The sequence below is a fragment of the Notolabrus celidotus genome, chromosome 10, assembly GCF_009762535.1.
Source record: "Notolabrus celidotus isolate fNotCel1 chromosome 10, fNotCel1.pri, whole genome shotgun sequence".
NCBI lineage: Eukaryota > Metazoa > Chordata > Actinopteri > Labriformes > Labridae > Notolabrus > Notolabrus celidotus.
This window is the reverse complement of record NC_048281.1, coordinates 17,132,338-17,153,049: the sequence shown is the minus strand read 5'-3', so window position 1 is coordinate 17,153,049 and position 20,712 is coordinate 17,132,338. Positions and strand designations below refer to the sequence as shown.

Here is a 20,712-nt window from a genome sequence, read left to right as displayed (position 1 = left end):
TGGTTTGCACCTTCACAGCTCTCCATGCCTTCCACAAAGATGCCGCCACACTGTGGTAGGATCCAGTAACGTCTCTTGTAGCGGTCCTGTCCAATCGTCATGGAGCGCAGTGAGTGAGAGGAGTCAAATAACTTCTGTCTGATTTGACTCTGTTGCTAAAGAGACAGAAAGATATTTTGATTTATTGATGATCTGAACCTGAGGAGAAAAAGTACTCACAATGTTTATTTACCTTGTACGTTTTCTCTATCTGTTTCTCCAGCTCCTCCATGCTGGCTGAGTGAACACTGTCGTCCTACATGAAAAGGTCTCATTAGTGAAAGATCAGCAGACGACTGATTGACATTTACTGTAAGAAACACTGCAGTCACTGACCTCCTCCTCACAAATCTCTGCTTTTTTTCCTTTCTTTCCCCCTGATTCTTCCTCCTCCTCATCGTCATCGTCTCCTTGGTCTTCGCTGTCATCGTCTTCATCCTCTTCTTCCTCACTGTCCCCTTCTTTCCTCTTTGATTTGTTCCTTGCAGTCGGTATAACAAAGGCTTGCCTATCCTCTCCCCCAACACAGCTGTCTCTCTTCCCTGTCTTCTTGGCATGGATTCTCCTCAGTCTTCAAAGACAAAAATGAATAGTCAGGTTGAAGAACACACTCTCATGTGCATTTTGATTAGCTTAGATCACCCAGCAACAGCTTGAATATTATGATGCAAATACTCACTTGCGAAGCTTCCCCTCCACGGCCCACTTATCCTTCCTCAGGTTGGTCATGTGATCTATGTTTTTGTCGATCTCGCTGAAAAAGTGTCAGACAATAATGAAACACATGTTTCTGTGACCTTTCCGTATAATAAAAGTGCGTGTTTTCCATCAAGCTGCAGTGTGCAGCAGATGTGTTTCAAAGTGTTACCAGTACTGATGAAAAATTGATGACCTGTGGTTTGATGCAACCTTGTGAAACTGTCTATCAGACCACGATTTTTGTCCTATTTCTTTTGATAAGTCTCTTTTTCCATTAAAAGTGAAGCTTCCATGAATAAAACAAGCCAATGCTTTCCCGTCTTTGTACAGTGCGCTGGATCCTTCTCACAAGCCAATAATGATCTCATTACCATGAATGAATATTGTGTCTATGTACATTTAAGTGTCATTTTGGCTCACTACGCATAGTCCAAACAAACCTGAGTTTCTATATCGTGCTGAACAAGACAAACTGACAAACAAAGGGACTCATGACTCACCTGATCACAGCTTTACTGCAGCAGAGCTCGTTAACCAGGAAGGCGAGCAGAGAGGCTTTCTGTGACGGACTGTGGGCCTGAAAAGCTTTGGTCCTGAGGCTGAGGGACAGGGCAGTCAGCTCCGTCTGCTCACAATGAGCCTCCATATATATCTGCAGGATCTCAGACACATTGTGTCTATTGATACCCACATTAGTCACATGGTCCCCCAAAGTGGTCTTGCTCTGGTGGAAATGTTTTGCAAAAAAGAAGTGAGGTCATGTTCCATCCTCTATCAGAGCCAAAAGCCAAGAACAGTTGCAAGCTCAGATCATGCCCTCATTCATGCAAGCACTGCAAAAGTTACTTTTAATTATTTTTCTATAAAGTTTTTTTCTTTTAAATTGTAAATAAGACTTAACTTTATATTTAATAACTGGTTTCCTTGTTAGTTAAAAAAGCACATTTATAGGCAAATACTTCAGAAGCAGATGGGCTTCTTGTTTGTATTCCTCTGTGCCCATACGCATGTAAATGAAAGTGAAGAAACCATTTGCAATTCAACATCAGACTCTCACCTTGTGACCTGCAGGTATGCCAGGATCACACACAGCCGCAGAGAGCATGCTCACCAGCAGGTCCTGCACCTTGCCCATGCTGTCCCCAATGTTGAGCAAGCCCTCTTGAAGGACACTAAGGCTGAGCGTGTTCAGGTTTATGTCTAACCTCAGGACCTTTCCAAAGCTGCGCAAAAACTGCAGCACCGTCAGGCAATTGGAGAGAGTACCTCCTGGTAAGACCAGACCGGGGATCCGGGACAGCTCTGGAAGTGGCTGGAGGAATACAGAAAAGATATGTAATATTTCAAAAGTTACAAGAATGAATGGACTTGAGTCTGAGAAGTATTTAAAAACTGGTCTATGTATGTTTTCATTTGACCTGGATTGCAAACTACATCACAAGCCTCCCACAGTATGTAAGGCTACGGTGCTACATGTCTGACAGCATCATGAGCAGCATGGGGGCACCACAAAGGACAGTCCTGTCTCCCTCCTTGTTCACACTCTACACCTCAGACTTTGGATTCCACTTGCAGTCCTGTCACCTGCAGACGTTTTCTGACGACTGCCAATGTGAGTTGTATTCAACAGAGGTCAGCAGGCAGAGTACACACCTGTGGTGGACTAAACCACCTGCAACTCAATGTAACAAGACAAAGGAGACTGTAGAGGATTTTAGGAAACAGAGGACCCGTCCCAACTCATTCACCATCAATGTTATTGAAGTGGACATTGTGGATGAGTACAAGCACCTTGGATTTCACAAAAGGGATGAGGCTCATTCTGTTCATGGAGAATGGTTTCCACCAGGAATGGAGTTATAACACAAGTGTCCACTTGGTGGCAGTAGTCTGACCTACACCTGCTCTCTTTTTAATCAAATCCAGATGCTTTCAGGGATATTACACATCTATTTTTGTAGATCTAAACGTGAAACAATGAATCCATAAATTTGTCAAAAGCATTTCTAATCTTCTTGCCTATAGCTCCCACAGTGATTACACTGATTGATTTTCAGCTTTAAAAAACCCTCTGCTGCTGGAAAATCTCCTCTTTCCACACACATCTACTCCACAGATGGAGAGTATCCACTGTGACAAACGTGGGCTCTTATGATCATCTGCCAGCAGCTCCACAGTGTGTGAATACCTTATGATCTGCTAAACACATGTCTTCATTTGGCTTTTTCAGCTCCTTTGCTTTCTCCAGTTCCAGTCGTCTGAGCTCCAGCTTCCTCTCCTTATTTAACCGTTTCTCATCCTTCTTCTCTTTCTTCAGACGCTCCTTCTCCTGTAAAGAGAGAATGTGTGATGAGAGCACTTTCACTTTATGTCAGAACAGATGTGAGGAGTCTAGGGGTCCACTCACCTCTGCCTTCTTGCGGGCCTCCACAGCCTTCATGAGCATCATGTGCTGCCTGCGTCTTTCCCTCTCCTGCCAGAGCACACACAGCTTTTAACACATTTAAAGCTCATTCTTGTCTGTCTTAAGAGTAAAAAGACTCATGTATGCAATTTGCAGAATGCATGCATAGAAGAAGAAGACACAATGATTTGCATCACACAGTCAATATGTTGCTGATTGAAGCATATTTAAAACCCAACAGTCAAATCAAAATGGACACAGTGACAGACAATAATGAAACTGATGCATTCACAAAGCAGAAGCTCAAAGTTAGAAACAGACATGATTACATTAAAATGTTGGCAATCAGCAGACTGAAAGGAGCAGGCCAAGAAGTTTAGAAGTATAAGCAAATACTGAGCGTTACAGGGACAAGCACAACACTCAAAGCTGCTGAACAATGACATAGGAGACTATCCAAACATCCTCCAGAATGAGTTCAGATGGATGCATTTGAATTGTTCAAATTTACTTCAAAACTTTACTGCACTCATTGCTTCTCTTACGGTTTGCAATACATTTAGAAGGAAGAATATATAACATATAATATTGACTTTTTTTTAAGTGATAGAATGGATTAGGAAAAGTTGGCTCCCATGCTGCAGAGTAAACAGATTTTGAGTACCTTAATTCAATCGATCCAAAACCAAAAACATAAAGGTAGTTTGTGTTCTTTCAGACTTTCAGAGTGCTTTGCATCCTCTTATATTTTCTGTGGAGCTAAGGCATTTTGATTGCATCGGCCGGATAATGGATGTGTTCCCTCTGAGAAATGGTTAGCACAAACAAATGCAGCGCACGAGTTTGGGGAAAAAGCCATGCAGATGTAGTGTGACTGCAGCCAATGCAGTAACACTTTACAGGCATTGGTACAACGACAACCACTGATCACAAGACGTCCACAATACGTTATCATTAAATGTACGGAAACAAACATACCCATACCATATCTAGTCTATGCCTCTCCAACTCCTGGGAGAAAGAGTCGGCAAAGTATTAATAATAGAAAACCACACAAGAAAATCAATACAGGAGAAAATGGAACCAATTGTGATGGTGAGCTAAAACACATTAAAACAAGAATCCATGTGAAGAGTGTCACAGGATGTATTTTATGAATCAACTCTATTAGTAGGTGAATTCAAACAAAGCAAATCAAAGGTTGATTTGTTTAATGTGTGGACAAAAGACCAACCTGGTGCTTCATTATGACAGCGTGCAATCTTCTTATCTCCTTCTCCTTTAAGAAAAAAGATCAACATATCTGGTGGTCAATATCAAATCAAACCCACACAAACAAACATTATGTTCTGATGTGCACATGCCCTCTTATAGGGACCTTCATGCTAAACTGTTAACCCATGACACTTTACCTATCCATCTAGAGTTAAAACTTTTATGGATTGATGAAGAATGTTTGTCATCACAGTGATGTGCGGTGAGGTTCATGGCTGGTGAGGCACTGAGATTAGAGTCAGATTTACAAATTTATGAGTCAAACAGCTCGGTTTGAAAGGGGTGGGTTATTTTCGGGTGCGAGCTGCTGCACTTCGCATCTCGCCCATGTATTTGAACGGGAAACACGCAAATTCAGCAATTTTGACTATGAAATCATTGATATTATTGAATTCAAAAAGATATTCAATATAAAGCACAGACCAGTGAACTAAAATTGAAAAGATTTTTATTTAATCATTATTTATTTTTTACTCTTCCTCCCCTGACCGCATGTCCCTGTCACAGTGATTAATCCAAACTATGGAAAAGAGTCAAGGGACAGCTGTAGCAGTTGTGTTGTAAGCAGTTCAAAATCACAGTTAGTTCTTTTAACCTACTCACTTTGTTTCTCTTTGCGGCCTCCAAGATTTTGGCATTTTCTGCTTCTTCTTTCTTCTTTCTTTTTGTCTGTATATCCAAAACATGTATTAAAGTCATGCATAAGAAGCTTTTTATGGATTGAATTAACACAGATTACAAACACCACAGGAATTGGGGTAACAACATCTCATTAGTAAAAGTTAGCAATGATAGTTTTCTCAATTTAAGCCATCATTTTAAAATAATGGACAAGATACACATATGAACTACCTATAGTCCTTAATATTATACTTTAGCTTTGTAGGTGTTATGCTTTTTTCAGTCTGGTAATGTCATCTATGGAAGCTAAATAGAGCCAGAGGCTCACCAATAAAGTCAAATCTAACATATTGAGATCTTGAGCATGAGATGGTTATTTCCTCACATTAACACTGAGAGACAAATTGGCTGTAGTTATTATGAAACACCAGCAGGCAAGGAGAATAAATTAGGCAAAAATTCTATCAGTAATTATAGCCGCAACAAAATCCTGTTAAGAGCCGCTCGCCAAGCGTGTCAACTGAAATTTGATTTGTAAAAGCTAAAATACATTAACAGCTTTTAACAGTGAGAGACAGCTAAGAAGGTGTTTCACCATGCCATGGTAAACTGTGGACCACCTCTTACTTAATGAAATGCTCTATTTTGTATTAAGCTCCATCACGGTCTGAGGAGATTTTCATATTCAATGCCAAAAAAAAACCAATTAGGCATTAGTCACATGTACTCGCTCGATGTGACCAGAAGTGGGAGCACATAATTTAGGAATAGCTCTTGGTTGAGTTTTTAAAAAAAATCCTATCAACAGCAAAAAGGAAGTGTTTCAGCGTGTTTCTGCAATAACTTTCAGAACCAACCTCGAGAATGTGCTGTGCTCGGAGTTCTTTCTCCATACGAATTTGCTGAATGCGCTTGATCTTCTCCTGGTAAAAGGATGAGGGCGAGATCAAATGAATTAACTGTTAAGTCATGCATGTTATAGAGTGCAGGGGGTTGGGGGGGGGGGGGGGGGGGGAGTGAGGAGGTATAGTGGGTCTATGCAGATGAGAAAGGTGCAGCATTTTGAAGTATAGTAACTTCCTTATAAAATCTCAAAAGCAGCTCAACTGTGCTTCAAAGCCTTTCACCTTGGAGCTCTTGTACTATGAATATGAGCTGAGCAGCTGCAGATAGTTATCAAGCTTTTGCATGGAAAATTACACAACACATGCAAAGAAACATCCTCACTTGCTGTTTAAGGATCTTCATCTGCTCCCTCTTTTTCCGCCTCTCCTCTGCAGCCATTATAGCTGGAAGACACAAACAAATTAGTCTTGCATGCAGCATGAAGATGCGGTGTTAGAGCGAAGTCAGACTAAACAGCAGCTGTTTACCTTGTTGCTTTTTTGCCTGTTTTGCTGCTTGTGCCACGGCCTGCTTCTCGAGTTTCCTCATCATTTTGATCTGAGCAGCTTGTCGAGCTATCTCTGAAACATGATGAAATATGTTGTTAAAATGACAGACCCTGATGAGTCAAAATCTTAACCCTTATGCTTCCCTAAATCCCTCTTATCCTAAAGTGTTTTGAACTCATGCAATTAGCTACTTCATGTGCTATAATGGAAATATGGCCTTTCATGAAATCCATATAGGCTGCCTCCTCTTAAATAGCTTTTACCATGAGTGATTGTGAGCAGAACACCTTGCAGCTTAATCCTGAGACATAAAACACTTCCCACTAAAATATAAAACACTTACAAATTATTCCACTATTCTCCCTCTCTATGGATACATATTTAAATTCTTTGAAGGTGACAACGCCTTGTCCCCAGATGACCAATTATCATCTATTAAATAATTTAGGTACTAAACCTTCAAGTGAAAATAGCTGATATAAGATATAGCTAGTAGTTCTTTGTGTTTCAATTTCTCTTGAACAGGTGCTGCTGACAGTTCTCAAATACGTAAACTGACCTTGAGCCTCCAGTTTGCGCAGCAGCTTGGCATCACTGACGTTGTGTAAGTTATTTTCCCCGATGTTAACAGGATGAGTCTGCCATTGTAGAGCTGCAGTGACATCACCCATCGGCTGGTGCTCGGACTTTGTGGAACGGCTGCGCCTCCCATCCATGGCTATGATCCTGGGAGTGATTTCGTCCTCTGTCAGCTGAAACCACTGTAAACCCTGGGTCAATAGAATGGGAAGAAGTTTGGATCAGAACCAATCAACCACACAGACAACAGCAAGAGTAATTTTCCAATCATTGGTTTAATTAACTGATTTTTAAGTTTACTGCCGTTAAGTACAGGACTTTAAAATAAAGTGTTGAGGCAGTGCAGGGGATGCATTTTTCACACACTTAGACAACAGCAGACAACCATACAAACTGTGGCTTTAAAGTAGCCATAAATCACAAGACTATGATGAAAAACAGACTGTGGTACGTACATTATATCATGAGTCAAATATGTGACAGATAATATAACTTCTTTACCTCTGGTCCCTCTCTAGTTTCATAGAAGTCACCAACTTTGATTTTCGTACTGAAACTGAAGTTATCTCGTGAGATTTCAGTTATTCCATTCCTTAGCAAGTACTGCAGAAATAAGAGGGAATAAAGTTATCCAGCAAGGGTAAGATCTTTCAGCAATATTCACAAGTCATAATTTCTAATATCATCGTGTTCCACGTACAATATATTATTGCTTTTAATCTACTTGACATAAAATAAAGCATCACGTTGCAGAGGTACCTTCATCACATCAGGATACTGACGCAGCTTCTTCCCACACGGAGCAAAGTAAGCTACCTCTCCTTGTAGACGACCCCCCACAGTCCTGATTCTGGTCTCTCTCTGCCACCTGAAGAATAAAGAGTTTGCACAAAAATCACATCAAAGGTACCTCTTTATTGATGTATAAGAGATATAGTAACAACCGTACAGCTGTGTACATTCATCATTGATACAAATGTCATGAGCTGAACACTCACAAAAAAGGTCCCTCCTACGAATTTGTTTTTGGATCCGTGTAGTGAAAGTTTCATATCATTCATTTATCACCAAGAGCAAGCACACAAGGTGAAATACTAAGTCCATTATGTCTTTACAGCTGTGTGTTTTGCACTTGTATTCTGTGGCCTTTTTGTCCCCTGACCCTTTAAACAATCACACTCCAAAGTGGCTGTGGGCCAAGGGGGGGGGTAACCCCTCAGTTCCCCTGAGCTCCGCTGGAGAGCAGCCCAGGCTTATAGATATGACACGTGGGCTGATGTTCTGGACAGAGCAGGGGCTGATATAGTACAGTCTTGCGGCCTCTGTTTCCTGTGAACCTGCTGATGAAAAACATCCCCTGAAGATGAAAGGCGCCCCAATCCAGGGCTGCAGAATTTGTGGGCAGGGAGCTGCTAATGTTGCATGTCTGTGTGGAGGCTGGATGCAATTAACCCCTGGATGCTGAGCTGCTGGGCCTCATTTCATTTCCTGCCCACTAGAACCTACAGCTTGGAGACTGAGGTTTAAAAGAACCCTAAAAGGAAGGCAAGGATGTTGTTGTGGTCTACTCCTACTTAGATCTCAGTGGAGATTGCCTGTTCTCAAATCAGAGACACTAGCAATGGTTTTCAAAATCATTAACAGCCGTCTTTGACATGCACGAGTGTGCAATTCACTATTTGTCCACTTGTGCACATTGACACGTCACAACTACAGACATGGAAGGGTAAGGAATGGATTGTTTATAATTGATTGTTGCATCTGCATTGCATAATTTTACACAGACAGAATTAAAGCTTTAGTGAGGAACTTTGCAACCCCTGTGGATGAAGCACTACATCTTATTTATTTAGTAATCCTGTCCTAAACATGCATAAATATTGTCCCCAAAAAAGCCTAGCCCTTCTTTCATTTAAGTGTAAATATTTGCTGTAGAAACAGAAAGTACAGTGTTGTTAAACTCGACCCGAAGGCAGGAGTTACAGGCATTAAAAATTACAACAAAACCTCCTCAGAGGAGCTTTAATCAAAATTAAATGTACCTAAACACATTTCATTTTATGGTAAATGCTGCAGACCCTGCTTATTATATTTGCTGAGGGTGATCATGTGTCTTTGGCTGCTTTACAGAGTAAAGATAACTGCAGATGACCTTTTATGAAAGGTCCCTTGATAGCCTTCAGTGACCTGACATTTTACTCTTAACACCAACAGAATAAACACAAACAATGCAGGCAGTGTAATGGTACGCACTATGAATAACGGTCACACTATCACGTCTTTGTGTTTCTTCTAATATTAAGTGCACGGACAATATCTCACCCAAATTCAAGAGGCAACCGCAGAACTCTCTCATCCGTCACTCTCCTCCTCTTCCCCGATCCTACAAAAACAGGAGATATGACTCAGCGATTTTTAAACCTCAAGGGGGGACGGTGCAAATCCACAAACCTGCCATGATTACAGATTTATCCAATATGTAGGAAAAAAAGGAGGGTGGCTACAACAAAAAGAAACCCTGTTACACATATACAGAAAGTTCATTTTGTGAGGTTTTACTTACTAAACAGAAAATTTCACATGCTGTTAAATGTGCAACCTGGTTCAGTTGAATTTGTCCCCAGTACAGCATAAGGGATTGTTTGCATGATTAAGTGACTGTAACGTCTTCTTTGTGTGCATATCACCATAAAATATAAGACTAAGAACAATGAGACGTTTAGACTCATAAGAGTGAAAAACAAGCACAGAGCTTGTACAGAAAAATAGGCCTTAACACCGCCTCAACGCTTCAGAGGTTTCAGTGTTGCTAGTTTAAAATACACATGCAGTTCTTCATTGTATCGATGCAAATGTTTGTAAATGCTTTGTAATAAATCTCACTGTGACATGAAGATTCAATTACTCCATAACTCAATGGAACAAGAAATGAAGACTTTCTCATTATGGCAAGTCAGATATTGGCTGTTTGTAACATAATATGCTCCGTGACTCATCCAGTATCCGATACATAAAGCATCTGCCTGGGTTATTAAAGCAAAAGCTGCAGGAGACAATCACAACAATGATGCAACAAATTTCTTCCAGTGAGCTCATTTTAACTCAAAACAATAAATGTTTTCATACAGTCAAAGTGTACTGTCTTTTTCCACTGATGGGTTTTGTTATCAGAGTGAGTTACACTTTCCTGAAGCATGGATCACACATTAAAGTATCTTATTGTCAGTAAACTGTAGTTTGTGGATGTAAAGCAGTCACAGATTCGTTACCTGGCAGTGCAGAAAATGTGAAGGGAGGCGATAAGGTGGTGTGGTTACTCAGCGCCCCTGAGCTTGTCATTGTAATGGTTGTGTTAAGCAGGCTACTTGGTAAACTGGGAGGCTTGATGATTGGCAGGTTAAGCAGTGAGGAGTTAGCTGAAAGATCCAAGGAGGAAGAAGACTGGGATGTAAACGAAGGGGCTTTAGCAAGTTTCAGAGGAGTCCTGTCCAAGTCGCTGTCTGCTTCCGTCCCATTGCGCTTCTTTATTTCATCAGAGTCAGAGTCGCTCTCCAGATTGCTCTCTGACTCTGCAGAAGGGAAGAAAGAGGAAAATTATTTTATGATTACATATCTCTGATGACCAAAACATACAAAGTGCTGCTTATTTCTAGAAGAAGCCTAATTTAAAAGCTTGTATCTGCCATAAAATATTGTGGATGGCAATAATTTTCTTCATTAAGGAATTATAGGTTTGAGCATACCTGACAGGCTACTGCCAGAATCTCCATCCTCAGTTTCATCGCCTTCATCATCATCATCATCATCGTCGTCATCGCAGTCATCTCCTAAAGAATCATCCGAGTCTTTGCTGCTGTGGATATCAGACTCACTGCCTTGCACCGAGTCTACAGGTGGACAGGTTGGGCTCGTCTTAGAGAGACTCGACCCTGCTTTCAAAGACTTGGTAGTCTTGGTCTTCCTTGATCTGTGAGCCAGTACTGATGAGGCAGAAGATTTAAGAGAGGAAGAAGAGCTGCCTGACATTTCCTTGGTGCCGGTACTTAAGTTGATGGGCATTGGATATGGAGGGCTTGAGGCTGCTAGGAGTGGCTTTCTAGCGGGGCTGCTGCTGCTCTGGCTGCGGGGTTTAGTGATGAGGGCCAAGGGGGCTTCCTGAACTGCGTTGTGGTTCAGTCCATTAAGGGGGCCACTCAGGAACAGATTTGTGTCGTTGCTGTGTTGGAGGGACAGTAAATGACTCCTCAACGGATCGGACCATGGCTTATCACCGGAAGAGGATGCTGAGCTTTTATACCGGTCGTGGCTCTTAGGTGGCAGAGAAGAAGCTTGCCTCACAGGGTTCTTGGAATGGAGGGGCTTCATAAATAAAAATGAAAAAGAAAAGGGAGACAAAAAGGAACAAAGGAAGTAATTACACAAACTGTCACTCACATTACATCGCTGTGGGCTGTGAAGGAAGGAATTCGAGGTGTAATAAGAGACAGGAACAATGAAGAGTCGGCTCATGCCTGTCAACAACGGAGAAGAAAAAAAGTTGCTGTGGAAAATATTTTCAAATTGTTTGGCTCTGTGCCATCCTGCGACTTTAGCTGTCATCCTGTATTTGTTGCTATTGTCATACTCGGGTGTTTAATGTACCACCATCATATGAATTAAAAGCCTCTTGTTATAGACTTTTCAAAATAATGACAATAACAGAGTCCTCTAAAAGAGACAGATTTCTCTCTCTTGATAACAAACATCCCAAAACATAACAGAGCTAATTGCTTGTCAATTTTGTGAAGTATTCCCAGTGGAGCTCGATGCTTTGTCACTCGTAGTCATGCAGCGGTCAGACTCACATGCAGCAAAATAAAAGCCCTAATAATAGTCTATAAGTATTCATTTTCTGCTGTCCACTGGGAATACACTAATTTTATTTATTTTCTAACAGAACAAAATGATGGACAATGACTAAACGCAGAGCTTTTTATGATGCAAAACATGATGACAAATACATTTAACATCTTTTATGGACTTTTTGGAGAGCATGTAAAGCTCCAAGACACATTTTAGGGTATGGTTTTGTATCTTGGTGAAATAAGAAAGAATGTAAAATAAAAAGGCTGCTATATGTGTAAAATACTGTTTTCGGCCTGTAAAAAAATGACAAGATATGATATTAACCTAAAGCTCAAAAGACGCATGGAATGGATGGAACAGTGAAAAATGTTATAAGAAATGTGACAACGGGACCTCTTATATTGCAGAGAAGGAGAACACTACCTACTAGGGATGTACAAAATGAATCGATTATCGATTAATTGATTGTTAAGAAATTACTCAAAACATACATTTTTGTTTTCAGTTTTCCGTCACGTGGAACAAACATCATGTGGTCTCATATTACATTCAGCTATCAGGGAGGTGTTTTAAGTTTAAAGTATGTTTTGATGTGAATCAGCTGTTTAAGGTGTTGCGCACAGCGGAGACGCTCAGCTGGCGGCTGTGGCTGTGCGTCAGGTCTCCGCTTTTTAAAGAGGATCAATACGCAACTGCTGCCTACAATGACACGAAGGTTGACAACTTTAAACAGGACATTTCCCACCTTTAGATACAAAGCCAACAGACTGGTGGGAATTGCTACTACACTATGTTTGCAGACCAGCAACATCAGAGCCGTCTGAGCTTTTCTGCAGCTGGACTGATTATGACCTGGTTGCGCTCCCGGCTGACACCTGATCAAATACACACGTTTATTTTTCTCAATAGGAACGAGTAGCCAGAAAACTGGACACTGTGAGTCAGGAGTACTTTCTGTTAGTATTATGAGCCTTCACTTTATAATCAACTTCAACTTTATATATATGTCCAGAGAATATTTTTATGAGCCTGATCGTTGGTTATCAGTGTTAAACATGTACTTGTATTGAATAAGGTAAGTTATGTTATTCATGTTGTTGCTGTAGATAATACAATTTTAGTGGAAAAAAAGTATTTTGCATTGTTTTTCACATAAGAATAATAATGATTTTTTAAAAATTGATTAATTGATAATTGATCGTTAATACTTCCAAAAATCGAGCACGGAAAATACTTCAAATGTACATCCGTACTACTTACCAACGACCCTCTGAGGACAATAGTGAACTTTTTTTAAAACCAAGTACCTGGATTTTCTGAAGCTGATGTGCCTCTACAATGTGTTCATTTTATTTTGCTGTTCAAGTAAAAACACCAAATTAATAGAAAAGCAGATTTAAAAAAAAAAAGTTTCAATCCATCATGACTCACCTGTTTCAATTTAAAGCTGTTGAGGAGCGACAATCTTTCATCAGGAGAGTTGCCACTGCTCTCCATTATGCCATTCACCTTTTTGTTGTGTTTTGGAGAGGGCATCAAGAACCTGGATTTGTGCCGGGGCTCTTGTGAAGCTAACATTGTTGGCTGTTTGGGTGAAGAGGACAGGGCCAGAGGTTTGGGCGAGGTGCACAGTGAGAGAGGTTTAGAAGGAGAGCAGAGAGCAAGAGGTTTGGGAGAGGAGGAGACAGCGCTGTGCTTTGGTGACATGGAAGGAGGTAAGTATTTTGGTGAGTTAGACAAGGAGCTTGGATTGGAGGACGCCACTCTGCTGGACTTTCCTTGAGGACTGTTTCCAGCTGCCACCCCTGTGGTCTGGATGACACTGATGTGCTGTTGGCTGTTGTCCTCTGCGGTCCTGGAACTCTGGAGGAACAGTGCTGTTGACTGTGGCTGTGCAGCAGGGTGAGAAGAAGAGTGGGGTTGGTACAAAGTCGAAGGGACAATGTCACGGTGACTGTCATGGGTTGTGTTTTCCTCGGCAGAGCGAGATCCCTTCTTTTTACTCTCTGAAGTGTTCTGTGTCAGCCGCTGAGTGGGCGGATGAGGAAAAGGGGGAGAAGACAGCGTGTCATGTCAGCTCCTGCTGTGGCAACCCTGTCAGCTAGCACATACATCCTGTTTTCCACCCACCAACATCCAAGCTTCTGACAAGCAAACTTACATTTACCAAAGAGGGAACATCTTTACACAGGGAAACTTTCACTTTTAAAACAAATCTGAAAGCCACAAAACCTTCAACAGCGATGTCTTTTTCCACAATATTTTGTTCCAAGTTTCAAACAGTCTGAGCAACAGGTATTCGTATTGTTTCTTATTGTATCCAATCGTAACACAACACAAGTAAAGCAACATATTCATTCTCACCTGGACTTTCCTTTTCACTCCACTTTCCACTTCCGAATCCGAGTCCTCACTGTCAATGCTCTGATCCTCCTCATCTTCATCATTGTCTTCCTCATCATCCTCCATGTCATCAGGATCACTGCTGCTCTCCTCACCGTCACTGGAGCTGTCTGACAGTGATCCAGATTGGCTGCCACTCATGCTGGAGGTCTCTAGTGGTCTTTTAATGGGTTTCTGAATGATAATGAAAGTCTTAATCAACAGTAGAGAAGATAACTGGATCATCGTTTCATGCAGTGCGTCTTTCTCAAGTGCTAGAGCAAGTAAAGCAGTAACCTTTTCTTTTGTTTTCTGAATGGTCTTCTGTTGCGGTTGACTCAGGTCCAGGCTGCTCTTTTGAGTCCTGTTGGCTTTAGTTTTCTCCTTGTGTCCCTTTGTTGAAAATGAACTAGTGTTCACAGCAGAGTTCCCTGTAGAAAAAGAAGCACTCCTGCCATTGACTGTTCCAATAACGCCCACAGAAACTGGCATTCTTTAGATACGCACTCATTATAATAAGAAATGCGACGATGCAATTTATATTTCCCTTTTGTTAACAATATCTTGAATGATTTTATGCATGGAGTAAGTGTTTGTTTACCTGAGGCACATGACTGCAAGGGTACTGGATCATGGCCCTTGAAGGTTGATGCAAACAAAGGATGAAGACCCATAAGAGGAGGGAAGAAGGCTGCTGCTGCTCCTCTGGTGTGTGCCTCAGAGGGTCGCCACCAGTCTGAAGTGGGAGAGTGAGATACTGAAGAGTTAATCATAAAAAGCCACTCTATCTGCTGCAATCATGCAGAGAATCAAAGATGCCAGCAGGTCATAAGAGCAACTTCTTTTAACCTTGTTAACACCACTAATCACTCAGCTCAGTAACGTGCCCTCCTGACTGATAGTGATTCCACCACTCTTTGCAAAGACTTTAGAAGTTAGTATAATAGCAGCAAAGAATTGCTCCAACAAATGTAGTCACGTCTGCAACAGATCTTCAAGAAACTTGACAACATGAATCTTAAAAAGTAGCATTGACTTAATTACACTATGCTGATTGTCATGAAGAGTTATATCCAGGCCTGCTCTTTATATACAATAAATAGATTCAATTCAACTCAATTCAATTCAATTCGAAAAGACATTGAGGTTTCCCTCATTTCCAATGTCCTCGAGATCACAGGCACATTAGAAACAGCGAACAAACACACACAGTCATTCACAAAATAATATATAAATTAAAACAGATACAATTTGAGACACAGAGGTCTGAGATCCAAGTCTTAAATTCTGCAAAAGAGGGAATGGATGTCAGCTTTAAAGTCCGTTTGAGGGTACTCCATGATTTAGGGGCATCAATGGAAAATGCTGATCGACCCAGTTCAGTGTTAACTCGAGGGACTTTCAGAATGAGCCAATCAGAAGAGCGAGTCCCGTAGGATATATAATTCCATTCCAACAAGTCTGTAAGGTAGGTGGGGAGCTTTCCAACAAGCGCTTTAAAAATATACGTAAAGTCTTTCCATTGAACCAACCATAGACTGTATAAAATATGGACGTAGTATCCGTGACGTCACCCATCTGTTTCTGAAGAGCTGTTTGAGGTCAATCGCCGGCGGCAGCCATATTGCTGATGTGGAGTCAGTGCGACGTAAAGAGGCAGAGTTTGAGCCTCCTAGCCAACAGCTACAGTGTTCCTGCAATCAGCTGTCCCTCTCATTGGAAGAGTCGTAATCTCAATATCTTTGAAATTGCCGCGTTAGAAATAAATTTTACCCCCCTCACAGTGAGAGCCGATCGAGAAATGAGCTATCTAGACTACACTCGTCTTTTTTACCAGGCTGTAAATATGTGCAAAGATCTGCACTTCCGCATTGGACTCATATTTTTGGACAGGAGGTTGCCGCTTGGTACCAACCCATTATAACAAAGACTGAAAACTCAAAGTACTTACTGTTACATAACCTTGCTTTCGAGAAAAAGTTGCACCTCGAAATACATGATAATGTACAGTATATTGTTCACCATACTGTTAAAAAAAAGTACACAGATTTGACACCAGAAGAGATCTAAATGTTTTTAAAAATTCTGAAAAGCCATCAAGCAAAATGTCCCCCTAAATTAAAAAAAGCTTGAATGCCCTACCTGGAATTGCACCAAACTGTGAGTGAGCAGCCAGGGCAGACAATCCAAGACTTCCCAGGCCTCCAAACTCAGAGCGTCCTGAGTTTGATGTGAAAGGACCAAAAGCTGGATGGATGACCAAAGGAGAATCATTGGAGTAGGGAGGCAGATTGAAATGTTTCTCCCCCTTTATCCTGGGCAGCTGGCCTGGAGGGAAAAGACCACAGTTGGGAGAGTACTTAGAATAATACCAAGTCCACTAGAAAGGTGGTCTATCAAGAAACTCTACCACACAGCACACAACATCAGACTTAATAGAAAATGGTAATTTGTAAACTCATCAAGTTTCAACAACACGACACCATTAAAGACAGAAAAATAAATAGTTCGACCGAAGATGAGGCCGTGGATTTTATTTAATCCATCCTAAATGGCTTCAGCAAACAAGAGACACATTTGACTGATGATTCAGACAATCAATTCCTACTGATAATAAGAAATGGTTCAGGGTATAGCGAAAACACACTAACAACTATCAAATTACAACTGGATTATCAACTGTGTGTGCAATTGTTTGTTTACTAAGTGTTGTTATCAGGAAAATATCTGTCTGAAAAAAAAAACAGCCTAACAAGATCGACCTTTTTCATGTTCAAGGAACCCAGAGCTGCACAGGAGACTTTGACTTAGATTCCTTAAACATTGTTTCATCATTTTTTGACACTGAAGTTAAATTCTGAATTTGATCCATAAAAAGGCAATCAGAAGTTACATAAAATGTGCCTCTTGATATTTTGCTCCCACAGTCTGGTGTATTTACATATGAACGTAATAATGCAGTTAAACTGATTATTTGAGAAACGCTAAAAGAACTGGTTATTTTGTTTTTCTACTCTTCATGTAATGTATTATCGCCTTCATGGAACGGTTAAATATGTCACCAGCTTTGATAAGATATCACGGTCAAGCCTTTTCTTCAGTTGCTACTATGAATTGAGACCTGTATTTTTGCTGTGTAAAAGGTGTGTGAAGATGTTTCTGAGGTAAACTCACCTAGTTAAAGCTATTACAAAGCTTTTAAGAGCAGAAAAGCTTGAGTATCACTATTCAAGCTTTGCCCGTTGTGTGATTTTTCTCCCCTTCCCACAGGGGATAAGAAATCTCTTGAAAGAACTCAATTTCCTTGATCCTCATCTGACTACAGAGGTGCCAATGTGCTTTGAGCGTTTAGCGCTCAGTCCAAAATAAATTATCAGGGAAATTTCTGTGCACGTTTTGTGTGGAGGTCTGACAATGAATAATTTATTACAACGTCTCTAATGTGTTCTTCATTGTGATAGCATGAAAAAAAACACACACGCACACTTTTTGGGGCATCTTATCAGGGAGGAAGAGAAAAAAATAATCACAAACCATGGTATGTAAATTTGCACATTATTTTGTGGTCAGGGGTAATCTGACAGCTTATGCATCACCGCTGCTCAATGCATAATGGCTCTGACCACAATTAGTATGCAGAGAAAACAAGAGGATGTTGGCGGCTGCTGGCACGCTGTGAGGCTGACAGACATGTCAAATCACAGAGGATAAACCCGAGCTAAAGGTTGTCAAAAGACATCCACAAGGGCGTACAAAGCTTTTTTAATTGTTGGCATTCATTAATTCAACAGCCCTTCCATTCCTATCAGAATTATCATGTTAAAGCTGCAGGAAGGTGTCTTAAGCCCCCTATTGATGCACTGTTTTAATTCAGTGTTTTCCAGGAAATTAAGTTGGACGGCCTCTCCAAATAAATTAGCCTCCTTTTAATTTTTCTTTCTTCAAAGTTTTGTGGAATTGTGCATTAATTTACATTTATTAGTATAAACTTGAGGCTGTTCTGTGTGGGTGACTTTTAATTTGTTCCCAGCACTACACACTCAAACCGTAAACTATCCAAAATAAATCTTCAACCTCATGGAAAATGTGGGCAGAATAATGAGAAATATTCACTTGAACTAAGTAAATGACACATCAAAAGACTGAATCATGTGTGTGTGTGTGTGTGTGTGTGTGTGTGTGTGTGTGTGTGTGTGTGTGTGTGTGTGTGTGTGTGTGTGTGTGTGTGTGTGTCTGCTTGGATGTGTGTGTGTGCCTGCGTACATACCACAGGTGGTCAGAGGGGAGCTGCCTGCAGGGCCGGGGGTCGGGCTGCTCTTGGTGGAGGGTGTTTTGGGTGGAGCAGGGGAGGAGCTGGCTGAGGAGGAGGCCATGTGAAAGGAGGGTGGTGCCAGTGACGGGGAGACCAGCCGCTCTCCAAACTCCATATCTGTCAAAAACAATCCAGTGAACACTTAGAAGTCTAAAGAAGAGAGGAACGAACAAGAAGAGGGGGGGGGGGACTCTCGCACCACACAACCCACTGAGGCTCATTTAGACTATGACACATGCTCAAATCAACTCAAAACAACAAAGGATATGTGTGATCCACTACTTTAGCCTTCTTAAATTGCTGCACTTCTCTGTTTTATAAGTGTTTTGTTGTCTGTGTATTTGTTTTGGACTGTTTTAAAGTCAAACAATCATTTCAAAGACGTTACCATGGCCTGTTAGAAAACGTGATCACTACTTTCTCTGTAGATTCATACATGCACCAAAATATGGCAACCATTTTTTAAATAAATAATATGCAATATATAAAATACTGTTCAATTATTTTCCAAAACGTTGTCTAAATGAATGATTTGACATTTCTGATTGTGACTTAGCACTGATAATGAATTTTGCTGTTTTGTTTGTCTAATTACAAGACTTATGTCTGATGTAAAGCAAATCAGCAGAACAAAGTTCATCACAATTAACATCAACATGATTATTTAATCAGTGATTCTGCACTCAGTTGGCTAAATATTCATAAATGCCTGTCATATCAAAAATCCTTCACAGCTCTTTGAAGTAAAACGGCAGCCACACAAGCTGTGATTGTCTAATGAAGGAGTGAGCCTTAAAAGAAAATGATATTTGTCTTCAAGGAACATGTCTTTCTTTTTTTTATCCTTTGGCAATCTTTACATCCAGAACAGTTACACATGAATAAACACAAGCAGGAGGTCTTTACCACTTTCTCTGATTACTCTCAGACCACAGAGATTGTAGCGCTCGCTGTACTCTTTCATCAGCGCCACATTTCCTGGATTTTTCCATTATTTATGCTACTTCACATCCCGCTGATCACAAAAGCCTGTGTCTAAAAAATCCTCTTTTACTGCATGCTTCCAGATTGTGTTTTACAGCCTGCCTTTGTTATAGTATCATACATTACAGCAACAGTTCCTAGATCTCCCTGGTGATTCTCCTCTGCACAAGAAAACAGGAGCGGCTGATTAATTTGAGGAGACAAAGCTCGTCTCTGAATATCAAGTATCATCCCTCACCAGGAACGGCACTGATGAGACGTAAATGACATGAAAGCTGCAGACATGCTTCGCTGCAAAGGCCACTGCCTTCCTGAGGTGATGTGAGAGAGAGTTTGTGCACATCAGAGAACAAAAGGTGCATTCATATTCATAATGCAACATCAAAAAGAGGACAATTACAGTCACCTGTCATTCTGAAATGTCCAGTATGTGTGTGTCGATTCTGGATCTCTACACATGAGATTTAAGATTTGTGTCACCTTTAAAATCAGCTCCTTAAATACAGAAGTGTTTATCTTTTTCTTTATCCAACAGCCTTGTGTTGTAGGCAACATCTATCACTGATACACAGTTGTACTACTCAAGTATTCCTATCAACATAACCCTGTTTATTATCCTTCACAAGTGTTGTAAATTGATTTGCAGTTACTTTATTTGTCCAATCTGGTAATGCAAGTCAATAAAACTATGAGCAACAAACAAACTGCCCTGAAGGAAGAGTGTGAAGCAGATTTTACAGCTTCATTACAAAAAATTAACATAGGGTTTAACAAGCAAATGAAATTTATAGGTAATAAACATTAAACCAGAGAGGTAGCACAGACAGCATGCTGGGTGTTTTATAATCTACATGCATTGAAGATAATTTGATGGATGTTCCACACCATACTGAGCTAATTTTAACACGTGAGGTGACGAATACACGCTGCAGACATCTCAAGCAGCAGTATGCAGGTCCTTTGAAACCAGATGCCAATATACCAGAGATGTCTATTTATAGATTTACAGAACAAATGACTCTGATTTAATCTAAACCATATTCACCCATGTGACTCCAGACACAAACATAATGAAGCCTGTCATCTCTGAGTACAAATATCTCTCTACTAGAAAACAATAAACCCATCATCAACAGAAGGGGATTGTAAGAGGACAAACAGAAATGTCATCCATCCTA

General features: G+C 40.7%; 1 protein-coding gene across 4 annotated transcripts in view; it reads right to left on the bottom strand.

Moving 5' to 3' along the window:
• LOC117819918 (bromodomain adjacent to zinc finger domain protein 2B) overlaps nucleotides 1-20,712 on the bottom strand; it is a 51,598-nt gene that overhangs the window by 5,208 nt on the left and 25,678 nt on the right. For 3 of the 4 annotated variants that reach the window (XM_034693448.1, XM_034693447.1, XM_034693446.1), the window contains exons 3-28: nucleotides 18,506-18,667; nucleotides 16,381-16,566; nucleotides 14,840-14,974; nucleotides 14,536-14,669; nucleotides 14,221-14,433; nucleotides 13,288-13,884; nucleotides 10,755-11,370; nucleotides 10,281-10,580; nucleotides 9,334-9,394; nucleotides 7,771-7,879; nucleotides 7,513-7,614; nucleotides 6,992-7,202; nucleotides 6,412-6,504; nucleotides 6,266-6,327; nucleotides 5,896-5,961; nucleotides 5,021-5,086; nucleotides 4,377-4,421; nucleotides 4,127-4,153; nucleotides 3,146-3,211; nucleotides 2,927-3,067; nucleotides 1,796-2,050; nucleotides 1,239-1,462; nucleotides 719-793; nucleotides 376-610; nucleotides 233-295; nucleotides 11-155 (exon numbers count right to left, since the gene is read on the bottom strand). In XM_034693448.1, the coding sequence (XP_034549339.1) occupies nucleotides 11-155; nucleotides 233-295; nucleotides 376-610; nucleotides 719-793; nucleotides 1,239-1,462; nucleotides 1,796-2,050; nucleotides 2,927-3,067; nucleotides 3,146-3,211; nucleotides 4,127-4,153; nucleotides 4,377-4,421; nucleotides 5,021-5,086; nucleotides 5,896-5,961; nucleotides 6,266-6,327; nucleotides 6,412-6,504; nucleotides 6,992-7,202; nucleotides 7,513-7,614; nucleotides 7,771-7,879; nucleotides 9,334-9,394; nucleotides 10,281-10,580; nucleotides 10,755-11,370; nucleotides 13,288-13,884; nucleotides 14,221-14,433; nucleotides 14,536-14,669; nucleotides 14,840-14,974; nucleotides 16,381-16,566; nucleotides 18,506-18,665 (4,387 nt within the window). In that variant the 5' untranslated portion in view covers nucleotides 18,666-18,667. The remainder of the gene's footprint in view (nucleotides 1-10; nucleotides 156-232; nucleotides 296-375; nucleotides 611-718; nucleotides 794-1,238; nucleotides 1,463-1,795; nucleotides 2,051-2,926; nucleotides 3,068-3,145; nucleotides 3,212-4,126; nucleotides 4,154-4,376; nucleotides 4,422-5,020; nucleotides 5,087-5,895; nucleotides 5,962-6,265; nucleotides 6,328-6,411; nucleotides 6,505-6,991; nucleotides 7,203-7,512; nucleotides 7,615-7,770; nucleotides 7,880-9,333; nucleotides 9,395-10,280; nucleotides 10,581-10,754; nucleotides 11,371-13,287; nucleotides 13,885-14,220; nucleotides 14,434-14,535; nucleotides 14,670-14,839; nucleotides 14,975-16,380; nucleotides 16,567-18,505; nucleotides 18,668-20,712) is intronic. The other variant, XM_034693449.1, reaches the window with a different exon arrangement.